General features: G+C 36.5%; 1 protein-coding gene across 1 annotated transcript in view; it reads right to left on the bottom strand.

Annotated features, from left to right (window-relative positions):
- The window catches only part of LOC115215938 (nucleoredoxin-like protein 2), a 23,535-nt gene that overhangs the window by 1,380 nt on the left and 7,155 nt on the right, over positions 1–15,000 (bottom strand). The window contains exon 2 of the mRNA XM_029785303.2: positions 2,119–2,410. Coding sequence (XP_029641163.1) covers positions 2,119–2,402 — 284 coding nt within the window. The 5' untranslated portion in view covers positions 2,403–2,410. The remainder of the gene's footprint in view (positions 1–2,118; positions 2,411–15,000) is intronic.

Below are 15,000 nucleotides of genomic sequence, written 5' to 3'. Positions count from 1 at the left end.
TTGTTGGTTAGTGCTTATATCATCCACACACTCTCTGTCTCTGTCTGTTTGTATTTCTCTGACCCTTTCTCTTTCTTTCCCAATCTCTCTCCCTCTCTTTCCCCACCCCTCTCTCTCTCTCTCTCTCGTTCTCTGCATATATGCTGAATATATATGTGTATATGTGCCAGTGTCCAAATGTATGTATATATATATATATAATAACAATATAATAAATAAAACATATGCATACATACATACATATATTTACATACCTACATCTATATATATATATATACATGCATATATGGGTACAGGACACCACAAATAATCGTAGAACACAACGAGAAACGAAAACATAAAACCAAACAAGGAAACGGACTTTTTTAACAACGAAAATACAGAGTACAAGACAACCATGTAGGAAATCATAAGTGTTGAGTCTAACAACTGTATTTTGGGGTATTTGATTACTATCTTTAGTTATGTCCCATGATTTACAGATATACTTACCATTCCACTCTATGAGGTCAAAAATATATTAGAAAAAGTAACTCTGTCAAAGTAATCGATCAAATGACCTGGGAGTGGTGTGGGGGCATGCCTAATGTCTAATGAATGAGTAAGGTAAAGTAGATAGATAGACAGATTGATTGACTGACTGATTGATTGATTGATTGATAGACAGACAGAAAGACAGAAAGATAGATGGATGGATAAATAAATAGATAGATAGATAGATAGATAGATAGATAGATAGATAGATAGATAGATAGATAGATAGATAGATAGATTTTATATTTTTATTCTGCATAATATATATATTACATGTACATACATTAACTATGCATAAAAATGTATATGGACATATATACGTATGTATGTATACATATTATATACATATATATATATATATATATATATATATATATATATATATATATATATATATATATAATATATATATATATACGCGCAATCGTGACTGGTCAGAAGCTTGCTTCCCAATCACATGATCCCGAGTTTAGTCTATGTGACATCTTGGGAAAGTATCTTCTACTATAGTTTTGTGAGTGGATTCGGTAGACAGAAACTGAAAGAAGTCCGTTGTATATATATATATGTATATTCATGTGTGTGCCTTTGTTTGTCCCCCACCACCACCATCGCTTGACAATCGATGTTGGTGTGTTGACGTCCCCCATACCTTAGCGGTTCGGCAAAGGAGACCGACAGAATAAGTACCAGACCTACAATGAATGTCCTGGGGTTGATTTCTTCGACTACAACCCTTCATTGCGGTACTCCAGCAATGCCGTAGTCAAATGACTGAAACGTGTAAAAGAATAAAGGAACATATCTGTGTGTGTTAGTGTGTATGTGTGCATATTTATATTGTAAAGATATATATTTACATATAAATGTATATATGTATATGTGTATGTACGTATGTGTGTGTGTATATATATCACCGTGATTACCGTGACCGACCAGGCTATCAGATGTTGCTACACATCGCTGGTCACAATGCGCTTTGCATTGTTTTAGCCTTCAAATGATGCCACCCCGCTGGCTAAGCGAGAAAGCTAACAGAGGAAAGAGTGAGAGAAAGTTGCGGCGAAAGAGTACAGCAGGGATCGCCACCACCCCCTGCCGGAGCCTCATGGAGCTATAGGTGTTTTCGCTCAATAAACATTCACAACGCCTAGTCTGGGAATCGAAACCGCGATCCTACAACCGCAAGTCCGCTGCCCTAACCACTGGGCCATTGCGCCTCCAGGTTAATATATATATATATATATATATATATATAAATATTCAGTAATATCTATAGATGTATTTATAAATAACAAAATCTAACGAGGCTATATTAAATAATATACCTGTTAAATTCTTGATATGTTGAAATTATCTCTCCAAAACAGTAGCATATAAAGTAAATGCTTAGTTGTAATTGTAGCTATGCACGCTTGAAAACGTGACATAATAATTAAGGACTTCACAGAACTAGCACGCCATTACTAAACAGACGATGTGATTGTCTGGTGACAAGCAAAGAGCTGCATTACGAATTTCTGATTCAATAGGTGTCACAAGCGCAGTAGTTGAACTACCTTGTTTCCAACAAAACATACTTACTCAATTAAAGATTCGCCGTATTCCATATATAACCAGTTTCCCTGATTACATTTATAATATGTCATTGCATCTTCTTTGCTATGGTCAAACGGTAGAAAAACCACTTCAAATTCATCTCCTTCAAGTTCTTCATAGATTTCCTTAAGTCTTAACGTAAACTGACGACAAGGAGGACACCAGCTGGCGCTGAAATATATGCCAACAATCTTGTTTTTCAAAGCGGAATCTACGTCAACCTTTGATTCACCTCGGAAAACTGAATGTCCTCTGAATATGTCAGCCATCACGCTTTCTGAAAGGCAAATTTAAGATAAAATAATTAGGAACAAGCAATAACTATAATAATTTAAAATTTCAAGTATCCTTGAGCTAAAGAAGAGCGAAGCTAATTTAAAATGTCTTCTGAAATCCCAAACAATATCAAATTTTAAAAAGAATTCTAATAATAAAAGATATTTAATGCAAAAACAAATGGCGAACAGATGAATAAACAAACGACTCGAGTTTGTTTATAGATTTAAACAAGAATATAGATTTAACGTGCAGAAAAGCACAAGTTGAAAAACAGTACATTACAAAATCAAAATCTAGAGTGCTTTCTGATTACTGACCAACAAATATGCAAATAAGAAATATGGGTAAGATTTAAGAAAAAGAAATGGTAGTGATAGAAACTATAAATAAGGATAATCTAAAGGTGGAAATAACACGAAGATAGAAAATCGTCTTATGGACCCCAGAAAGTATCTCCCAAAGTTATATCAACGAATAATCAACCATAAAACAATATAAAACGCAAACCTGGTCGTTACAGGTGAAATGAACACAGACACAAACACAAACATCACTAAATTAAAGAAAACTATATCGCCGCAGCTACAGCAGTAAGTTCTCCTTAGGTCTACAGTTACAAACAAATCAAAACCTGTGCAAATGGTAATACACAGTAAGAGATAATAAATACAAAGCAAAAATTATTACTGAATTCTTATATATCTGTATATATATATATATATATATATATGTATGTATGTATGTATGTATGTATGTATGTATGTATGTATGTATGTATGTATGTATGTAAATATGCATGTATGTATGTCTCTTCTATTTTTTAATTATTATAAATCTTCCACTGAAGAGAAAGCCGATATCCATCAAAAATACAAGGCCCCATCTTGACAAATTCACGTGTGGAACTTGGGAAAAGTCTTACATATTTCTACTGTTCCACTCATTGGTTGGACTTGTAATGTACGAATCAACCGGTCAATTTCTCTTTCGAAAATCCCAGTTTATCCTGATTCTCCTTTAAGCATTTACTAACAAAACCTGGTGCTCTAAATATTATTGGTATGAATATGAATTCATAGCCTGGATATAAAAGTTGGAGGTTTTGAAGCAGTTGCCCATAGATATCCTCTTTTCCTTTAATTTTCAAAGAGATATTTATATCTGTAGGGCAACTGACCTCTATTATGGCGCATACCTTTGCTCCTCTGCCCAAAATAACAATATCCAGCCTGTTATGTTTGCATTTGACAGACGTTTTGATGGAAATATTCCAATAGTATTCCTTGAGTTGATGTTTATGAATATATTCCATAACAGAGGGATTTTCTAAGTTTATTTCAAGACAATCTTTTTTTTTTCCAGATGGCATTGTAATTTGTTTTAGCAACAACTTCGTGCCGCCTAGGGAGGTAGTACCGTGGCGACATTTTAGGACAGCTGCTAATGACATACGTAATGTCTTCCACAGAAACATAACATAGCCTACACATGCGGTTGGACCATGGGATTACAAGAGCATCACTGTCTCTCTTGTCCACCAGGTACTTTGGAGCCATCTCCTGTTCCTGGATTGCAAAGGCACAGCCTTTAAAGTGTGATGTGATGTAGTGGTCTTGTATCCAAGAGAGGTTGTGTTTTGTATCAATTCTCCTGTCTTCTTCAAGCTTCCAGGCAACATACCCGTGCATGGTCTTTTTTTTTTGTATGCTGAGTGCTTTCCAACCAGGTCTTCTCTGAGGTAAGAAAGCCCAAGAAGAGAATGTTTCATGAGGAGTTCTCTGCCAACTCATACAATGTTGCTCACTTCACTTTTTAGGACTGCATTAATATATTTATTTTTGCTGCTGCTGTGGTTCAGCAGGTGCTGTCTGAGTGATACCATACAGCATTCGAAGGATGTCTGACCTGATCTCAGGAGTCTACCTCCTTCGTTTCTTTTTAAGTAGAGCCTGTGAACATCACTGTTTTCTGCTGTTGTCAGGATTTTGTGGGTTTTGATATCTATGGAGTGGATTTCCTCTACAGACAAATCAGGTATGCCAAATGTTGGGATCAACACTTGTACTGCAAATGCATTGCAGGATATTGCTTTATTGCAAGAGGGGAGCTCAGACATGTATGTATGTATGTGTGTATGTATGTATGTATGTATGTATATGTGTATGTATTCATGTATGTATGTATGTATGTATGTATGTATGTATGTATGTATGTATGTATGTATGGAGGCGGGAGGGAGGGAGGAAGGAAGAAAGGAAGGGAGTGATAGACGGGTGGATAAGTGGATGGATGGATGGATGGATAGATAGAGGGACAGAGGGACGGGTGGATAGAGATTAGTCTCTCATCTACTTAACTTTAAGGGGTCAATAAACAGACAATGTTTAGTCTATTTCTTGTTTCAGTCATTGAATGGCAGCCACACTGGAGCATGGCATTGTGCGGTTTGTTAATCAAATGGACTCAAGGTTTTATTTTAAGTCCGGCACTTATTCAATCGATTAATTTTGCCTAACCTCTAATTTGTAGGTATGTAAACAAACCAGTATAAATACACACATGCCTGCGCGCACGCACACACACGGACGCACATGTTAGTGTGTGCGTGTATGTGTGTGTGTACAACAGATTTATCACAGTTTCTGTTTGCCAGATTCACTCCACAGGCATTGGTCGGCCCAGGATTATAGTAGAAGACACTCGCTTAATGTCCCACGTAGTGGGACCGAACACGAAACGCCGTGGCTGCAAAGCAAACTTCTTTAACCTAACCATGCCTGCGCCTATAAATCCCTGTCTGGTTGTCAGTTATAATGTAGACATGGTTCATAACAGGAGGCGCAATGGCCCAGTGGTTAGGGCAGCGGACTCGCGGTCGTGGGATCGCGGTTTCGATTCCCAGACCGGGCGTTGTGAGTGTTTATTGAGCGAAAACACCTAAAGCTCCACGAGGCTCCGGCAGGGGATGGTGGTGATCCCTGCTGTACTCTTTCACCACAACTTTCTCTCACTCTTACTTCTTGTTTCTGTTGTACCTGTATTTCAAAGGGCCGGCCTTGTCACTCTCTGTGTCACGCTGAATATCCCCGAGAACTACGTTAAGGGTACATGTGTCTGTGGAGTGCTCAGCCACTTACACGTTAATTTCACGAGCACGCTGTTCCGTTGATCGGATCAACCGGAACCCTCGTCGTCGTAACCGACGGAGTGCTTCCAGGTTCATAACAAAATTGTGTAACGAAACTCGAATGAAATTGTTACCCGGGTGTGCTAATAATTGCTGTGTTAACGCATTCATTTTGGGACATACATTGAAAGGTTGATGTTAGACCAACGATAAAGCCCCAACGTGGTCATTGTACCCTTTAGAATTGCATGCTACTGTCTTAGAAACGCATAAATACATTCGATAATGTAGTTCATGATACTGTAGGCTGAATCAAAACAGAAAAATCGAAAAATCGATTGACTCCCTGCGGGGATTTCTTGATGGAATTCGTTATAGACTAATAGTAGTGAAATTTGGTACTCTAACCGATTACTTATTACTGTAAACCGTTTAACAAATACTGCAAACATTATACGTGCAGAAAGCAACGTTGATGTTGCTTGTAAGATAACATCAATAAGCTAAAATGTCAAACATAGACGTATACATATAAGAACATGAGAGTTTATCACGTTATATAAAACCAGGAATAAACGTTAAGAGATTGCTGATAGAGAAGATGTATATACTACAACAAACACGCCAGTGTCTATCGTAAATAGACTTAACTCATGCTCAACACACGCGCGCGAACACACACATACACACACACACACACACACACACACAGGTACAAAGACACGCCGGGTTAATATCCCATGCGTATTAATATAAAAAGAGCGAATACTGGATATAGCAAAGAATGAAAGACAAGACAAAGGAAACCAAAAGATAAAATGGGAGAGAAAGTATATATAATTTGAATACACATTATAAAGAAGATATACAATGCCACATATATGTATATACACATATAGTTACATAAGCATATATATATATATTGTACATGTATATGTGTATACACTGCATAAACATATATTAATTACATGAATACATACACATATTACATACATACATGCATACATAAATACATACATACATACATACATACAGACAGACATACATACATACATACATACATACAGACAGACAGACAGACAGATGGACAGACAGACAGACATATATATATATATTCATTACAGCCGATCTTACCAATCGGTTTCGAACTAGGAGTTCAACGGAGTGTTAGGTAACAGTCCGATTGTGTAACCTTGCGCTTTTCAGAGATAGCCGTTATGAAATGAAATATGACGTGTGCTCTCTATAGTTGGATGTGAATAGACACATCTGGTTATATACGGCATGGCTGCATGTTAAGAAGCTCGCTTTGCATCTGGTGTTGTTTTGGATTCAATCCATTTGTGCGACACCCCAAGGCAAATGTCTTCAATTTTGACTCCGGACCGATCAATGCTTTGTGTGTTAATTCGGTAGATGGAAACTTTAAGGAATCCCGTCATATGGCAAAAGAAACCACCAGATTAATTTCTAGACATTAAAATAAAAAATAATGGTTGCGATTTGTTCGTTTAAACCTTTCAAAACACTGGTCTTGAATGGCTGCAGTCAAGTGACTGAAACAGATAACAGAAGACATACATATATCTCAAATACACACACTGCAGAACAGACGAGCGCGTGAATGCCAACTGTTTTCCAAAGACTTCCTGTTGGCTGGTTATGAAAGATTGAATATAAGGCTTAATATTACAAAGTGAACTTATTAAAGGTCTTGAGTAACATTGCTGTTAGTGGGATGAAAAATTTCATTTGTCGAGAAATATGGGATTTTCATGGTTTGAAATAGAGAAAAAAAGAAAGGACTAACACCATTTTCACTAGTGTTGTAAGACAAATATATATATATATATATAATTATATTGCGAAAATAATTCCATAATTGAAGCTGAAAACACGTCTACTAACCTGAAAATGATCGACATATTAGAATGTTTCATTCTAAGCAAATTTTACATCGCATTCAAATTACATCACAATGTAATTTATTTGTTATAATAAATGCAGTTTCATTACCTCTTGGGGAAACGCGTTAGGAAATTTATAGCAAAAACATCAAAGATTTTGTCATATTTAGAACAGACAGATCATTTCTATTAAATTATGTAATACTAGTGATACGGTAAGTTGTTCGATGGTTTTAATGCTAAACAATTTTGCCAATTTGTACAATCTTCCATAACTGAACCTAGACATAAAGCCTTAGCTTTCGGTAATAATTTCGTACTAATTACATACATCGAAATCATTATGCATGCAATGAAATCCATTATATTCTTTAACTCATTTTGAATTAAAAAAGATCAGAGATGAAAATTTGGATTACTTCATGGGTTCACAAAAATTGTACAAAATCATTGAAATTTATGTTTTGAACATTCATAAAAAAAAAAAAAATTCCGAAGCTTTCAAGGTAGTTCGACAGAAATGAGGGCCGTTAGTGTCACTTAATGTAAAGGGCCACTGTTCAGATAGATTTAGAAAAGACCACATACAGGTTTTTCGCTTAAAATCGGGTTTAAAGATTACTTTTGACGGTTAGTGTATTTAAGTATTTTTGCATTACTTTAAATTTCAATACGAATTTCACGCTTATAGAAAACCAAATGAATTATTATTTAGTATAAATAGAATACGAAACCAACATACTTAATAAACTTGGTATTTGCATATCTTCCTTATCTTCATTCGACAGCTTTTCACATTATTATAACAAGACTGTGGCTTCACAGATAAAGTATACAGTACAAATTTTTTTGTGTAAAAATAAGCTCATTCTATAATTTAGTGTTCATTCTAGCTAAAATGCCAGTTACCTCTTTGGTAAATATTTCTTAAACTAAATTCATTTTCATTTCGCAGTAAACCATATATATTATGAAGCTTTAAGTTCAAATGCTGTCAAAATTACATATTTTTGTCGCACGAACTTCGCAAGTTGCTCCACCAAATTCAATATCGAATATCTAGCAGTCACAAACAGTATAACCGCCAGTTTCACTTGTCACTTCAGCATTCATATCAGTAGCCCCTTTATGACATGCATAAGATCTGGTCAGGAAATCTAAGTAGAGACTTCAAACTTGAAATATTCAAAGCCACAGTCGAACCAATTCTACTATATGGCTCAGAAACCTGGACGTTATCAAAGAAGCTTGAGAGGCGGTTGGATGGAACCTACACCCGCCTCCTTATGAGAGCTCAAAATCTATCGTGGAGGCGCCATCCAACCAAAATGCAAATATATGGGAAACTACCACCTGTGTCATCTCTTGTGAAAGGTAGGAGAGTCCAGTTTGCTGGACATTGTTGTAGAGCTGAAAAAGAAGTAATTTCTACTCTTCTCCTCTGGAAGCCATCTACTCGCAATACCAGAGGGCGCACACTCTCCTACCCTGATGTAATCTCCAGGGATACAGGCATCCAGCAACAGAACCTCCGTAATGCCATGATGGACCGTGAAGTCTGGCGTAGCATGGTAAATTCCATTGTCTCGACCACGGTTGAACAATGATGATGATGAGCCCCCTTAATAGTTATTGCCTTCTGAGAACTTTCGTGTTCTACATTAAATTTAAATAATACACTCCTAACATTTATTATTGGATTTATTGAAATCTCTTTTAAAGATGATTTTGGAATTATCTATACATTTAGGAAAACTGGCAAAAAAATGACGGGTTTTTTTTTTCTAGAATGGCGAATAAACTTCACAAGAAAAAGGCTCTGAATCATTCGAGGGCCAGGGTTTATCTCTTAAAATTTTATGGTCAATCCTGAATTTTGTTACTCCGTACTTGTACGGAAATTTCCATTTTGAGCTTTGCCTCAATAAGATGGAAACTTTGTTTTAAGATATCAATGATTGTATAAATGTATGCAATTGCCCTGTTTCAGTGCATATGCGATGAAATTCTTCTTTCGAAATTTTCTGTTGGCAAACGGATAAATTCTGGTAAGCATCTTATGATTTAGTAAGTCACATTTCTATCTCAAACTTTTCCAGATTGATCTTTCTTAATCCATTACAAGTTGTTTCCTTTTGTTCCAGTCATTTTTCACACACACACACACAAACATGCAAACGAAAGGCTTGAAAGGAAAAGTCAACCTCCGCACGGTTTAAATTCAGAATTTAAAGAGCCGGAACAAAAGCTGCAAAGCACAAAAGATTCTGCTAAATCGCCACCTTGTAGTGATTGTACCAATAACAATAGCGATAATAAGAACAATAATATAAACGCCATCAACCTCAGTAGAAACAGCAACAACAATAACAATGATGATGATGATGATGATATCTTGTGGAATTTCCCCATAAAGGCTGACTATTGAAACAAGGGGACCGGATATGATCATACAGGACGAAATAAACAGTGTAAGATCATAGATTTTACTGTTCCCTACGATAGCAGAGTCAATATCAAGGAATTTTTAAAACTTGGAAAATATGAGGATCTAGCCAGAGAGCTTGAGAAGGCTATGGAAGACCAAGACAACAATTATTCCTCTAGTAATTGGTGCACTTGGCACCACACCCAAAATACTGTTAAAAAGACTGAAAAAGATTGGAACAGAAATTCGCATTGTCGACTTACAGAAAAGTACCATTCTATATTCTACAAGAATCCTAAGAGAGGTTCTTGAGATTTGATGGGACTTGTCACCAAATCTCTTGGTAAAATACTTGCTAACTAAAATAGCATGCACTAGCGAAATAATGATGATGGCAGAAACGTTAGCGCGCCGGGCGAAATGCTTAGCGGTATTTCGTCTGTCGTTACGTTGTGAGTTCAAATTCCGCCGAGGTCGACTTTGCCTTTCATCCTTTCGGGGTCGATAAATTAAGTACCAGTTTCGCACTGGGGTCGATGTAATCGACTTAATCCCTTTGTCTGTCCTTGTTTGTACCCTCCATGTTTAGCCTCTTGTGGGTAGTAAAAAAAAAATAATAATAATAATAATAATACTCGCTTTCATGGCTTCTGATCTTAACTCATTGGAAGTGATATCATGTACATTGTTTTGTCTTAGTATAAAAGATGGACTACAGCAAATATCCTGCTCAATACCACGGACTTGCTTGTCAGTTGTTTGACCGTAACCAGTTGAGCATGTCCCTTAGTGGCTGACGATATGTGCATCTCTGATCATGAGCAGAAGTAGTGGGAAGCATCATAACCATATGTTGAGAGGAATTCTTTGGGGTTTGGATCATTCACTTCTGGAAACATGGGTGTTTTGTCCAACATCTTCAAACAACCATTATTCAGGGACCTTTTGAGCAGAATGGCCTATTCGACCTGAAGAAAATTCTAACTGCCCCCCCACACACACACACACCTGCAAGGTCATGCACTGTTTATCTTGATATGAGATCATCATGTAGCGCACATATGGTTGTGAAGCATGTACCTAGTGTACTCTTATCAGACGGGTAGTCATGATGGGTATATTGGGCTTTATATATTTGTACCCCAGTGTCACTTTGGTGGCATGAGCTGACCTCTCACTCAATAATAATAATAATATAATAATAATAATAATAATAATAATAATAATAATAAGGAAGCCAGACATAGTCTTAACTGAAAAAGAAAACAAACTATGCTGGATCATAGATATAGCTTGCCCATGTATGGGATAAGGAAGAAAGAAAAGTCAAGAGATATGACAGGTTAGCGTGCGAAGTTAAGCAGTTGTGGTCGATGAAAAAGGTAGCAGTAGTATCAATAATTATCGGAGCCCTGGGAACAGTGAGCAAAAGTCTCGAGAAGTACGTGGAACAAATAGGGGCTGCAATAAGGGTGGAGCACTTGCAGAAAACAGCACTATACTCCGGAAGGTGCTCGAAAACTAAGAGGTCTTACCTTAGTTCACTGGCAGTGAACAGCTGACACCGTAGTACATCTCCAGCATTAGAAGCTGTGCAAAGGCAATGATAATGATGATGATGATGATGATGATGATGATGATGATGATGATGATGATGATGATGATGATGATAACAACAACAACAACAACAACAATAATAATAATAATAATAATAATAATAATAATATAATAAACTTCTACTTTTCTTAGAAAATGACAATGTTAAAATCTACTATGGAACTTTAGCAGAGAGACTACGTGATGGAACATAATAATGTAGCTGACATCATTTTCCAAGACAAAAATTACTGTAACGTACTAATTATCGTGATTGCAATGCCAAATGATTATAATGTTGAAGAGAAGCAAGTTGAATATATAAGAAATTATACCGACCTGACTACTGAACTAAAAACATTAAGGTAGTTAAGGAATGTGTCTATCATTCCATCCGTGTTTGGTACATGTTGAGTGATAGACGACCATTTGTATAAGAATATTGACAAATTACTATAAGAATAAACATACGGTCTAAACATGTGAAGACATTCTCACAAGAAAAAAAGTTGTAAGACTTGAACATCTCTGTGCATGTTCTTCCGCGTTGTATCTATTTCTTGTGCCAGGAAAGGGAACTGTATATCGCAAAGCATAAATTAAGATGATGAAGAGGATGTGATGATGTGGTGGTGGTGGTGGTGGTGGTGGTGGTGGTGGTGGTGGTGGTGGTGATGATGATGATGATGATGATGATGATTTGTGTTATTGCCACGAGGACATCCGATGAACAGCTTACAATTAGTGATGGATATGTAAAAACGGTGAAGAGAAAGAAAGAAGGCCTGTGCTGAGAACTTTAAGTATATATTGTATCTAGTATTACTGCAATAAAACATTATCTTTAACAAGGTGTATATGTATATTCATACCTACACAAATGCATACACATACATACATACATACATACATACATACACACACATATACATACATACATACATACATACATACATACATACATACATACATACATGTATACATACATACATACATACATAGATACACACACACATATATATATATGTATATATATATATATATATAAATATGATTATATATATGTTTATATATATGTATGTATGTATGTATGCATGTATGCATGTATATACGTGTTTACACGCATATATGCATATATGTAAGCATTATGTATCTGTGTATGTATGCAGCAGGTAGAGCCATTTTTAACAAAGACAATATTTAAGAATTCCCCCGGTCATCAGCATACATACATACATGCATCATGCATAAAACATATGATAAGAAGCAACAAATGAAGCTAAGAAGATCGTAAATCTTCTTAGACAGAATTAGTAGAAACCGAAATGAATGCTCAGAGGAGGTCGACGTATGGAAGGAAACTAATCGATTCATAAACACAGCTTGATACATGCCGAAAGAACATTAAATCTAGAACGTTCTGTTAATATGCAGAAAGGGATAAATTAAGGAATGAGTCAGCATTTATTGAATTTGTCAATTGTAAAGAGAAAATTACTGGAACAGAAGAGAACACAGAAAGAAGTTTTCGTTTTATATACCCGTTCAAATTCTTATTTTGATATTTTTAGGTTTCATCTTTATCATACAACTTGGAATATTCGTGAAAGCAATATTTAAGAAGATTATGTTATTGACATGATGTCATCTGTTGAGATATAGTTTGTGCCGTGTAATTCTTTTTAGTTGACTAATAAACATCTCCTTGTGATGGGTTGTGTCAAAAACATCCTTATATATATATATATGAGTTATAATTTGAAAAAACAATTTGAATTTCAAATAACAACTTCGCAATTGGAAATGAATGAAGATGGAAGGTCCTTTCGGTCTGAAGCCTTTCGTCTCTCCTCCGTTGAATCTTCAGGAAAATGTTAACTAAACACAAGACAGTGAAAGATTATTAATTAATTAATCAATTAATTAATTAAGGATGAAGCACGAACTAAAGAGTGATTAACTGATTAATTTAAATATTTGTTTAGTTTTTGTATAAGCAAGACAGACATTTTCAGCGACGATTCATGTCCTGAACATAAGAATGACTTCAACATTGTGCATGTGTGTGTGCATGCGTATGTGTGCACGTGTATGCATGTGTATGCGTGTGTGCGTGTGTGTGTGTGTGTGTGTGTGTGTGTGTGTGTGTGTGTGTATGTGTGCCTGTATGCATGTTTCTATATACGAGGGTGTGTTTGAGTCTGTTTGGTTTTATCTCCTACTATTTGAAGAGCAGTGCTGGTCTGCTTAGACCCACCTAACGCAGCGGTTCGGCAAAAATTCACCGACAGAATAAGTACCAGATTTAAAATATCGAGATCGCTTCGATCGATTAAAGCTTTCGAAGAACTGCCTCAGTATGACTGCCATTCAATGAATGAAAAAAGTAAAAGAATAATAGAATATGTTTATATTGCTACTTTCATTATATATATATATATATATATAATATATTTTACTTGTTTCAGTCATTTGACTGCGGCCATGCTGGAGCACCGCCTTTTAGTCGAGCAAATCGAGCCCGGGACTTATTCTTTGTAAGCCCAGTACTTATTCTATCGGTCTCTTTTGCCGAACCGCTAGGTGACGGGGACGTAAACACACCAGCATCGGTTGTCAAGCAATGCTAGGGGGACAAACACAGACACACAAACACACACACACATATATATACATATATACGACAGGCTTCTTTCAGTTTCCGTCTACCAAATCCACTCACAAGGCATTGGTCGGCCCGAGGCTATAGCAGAAGACACTTGCCCAAGATGCCACGCAGTGGGACTGAACCCGGAACCATGTGGTTGGTTAGCAAGCTACTTACCACACAGCCACTCCTATATATATCTATATATATATATATATATATATATATATATATATATATATATAGGTAAAGACCCCGCTTCGACCATGAATGACCATGGGATTGCACCTAGAAAGTTACCCTCCGAAGCGCAAGTCTGGGCAAGGTTGTTTAAGGAAAACAACCAGTCGCATATACATACCAGCCTTCCTCTCCACGCCACCGATGTTGTCCAAGAGAAACGTAAATGCCGATATAGCATGGCACCAGTGACGTCACAACTCAATTCTACAGCTGAATGAACTGAAATAAAGTGTCTTGTTCAAGAATCACAACGCACAGCCCAGTCCGGGAATCGAACATACCACCTCATGATTGTGGAACCGACGCTCTAACCACTGAGCCATGTGCCTTCACTTTATGTGTGTATGTGTGTGTGTGTGTGTGTGTGTGTGTGTATATATAATGTACACACATATGTACCTATGCATATATAATACAAATAAGAAAATGGAGAAACAAATTCGTGCTCGCATGGCGATGTAGTATGTAGTTTGCTTTCCAACCACATTGGAAGCGGATATGGTAGATGGTTCACTCCTACTGCATAACACTTTGACTAAGTGTCTTCTGCTATAGCCCGAGGCCGACCAAAGCCTTCGGAGTGGATTTGATGAACGGATACTGAAAGAAGCCTATCGTATATCTGTTTGTGCATTTTTAT

The sequence above is a fragment of the Octopus sinensis genome, linkage group LG9 (genome assembly GCF_006345805.1).
Source record: "Octopus sinensis linkage group LG9, ASM634580v1, whole genome shotgun sequence".
In the NCBI taxonomy this organism is placed as follows: domain Eukaryota; kingdom Metazoa; phylum Mollusca; class Cephalopoda; order Octopoda; family Octopodidae; genus Octopus; species Octopus sinensis.
Note: the sequence above shows the minus strand (reverse complement) of the source record. Positions and strands in the feature narration are given on the sequence as shown.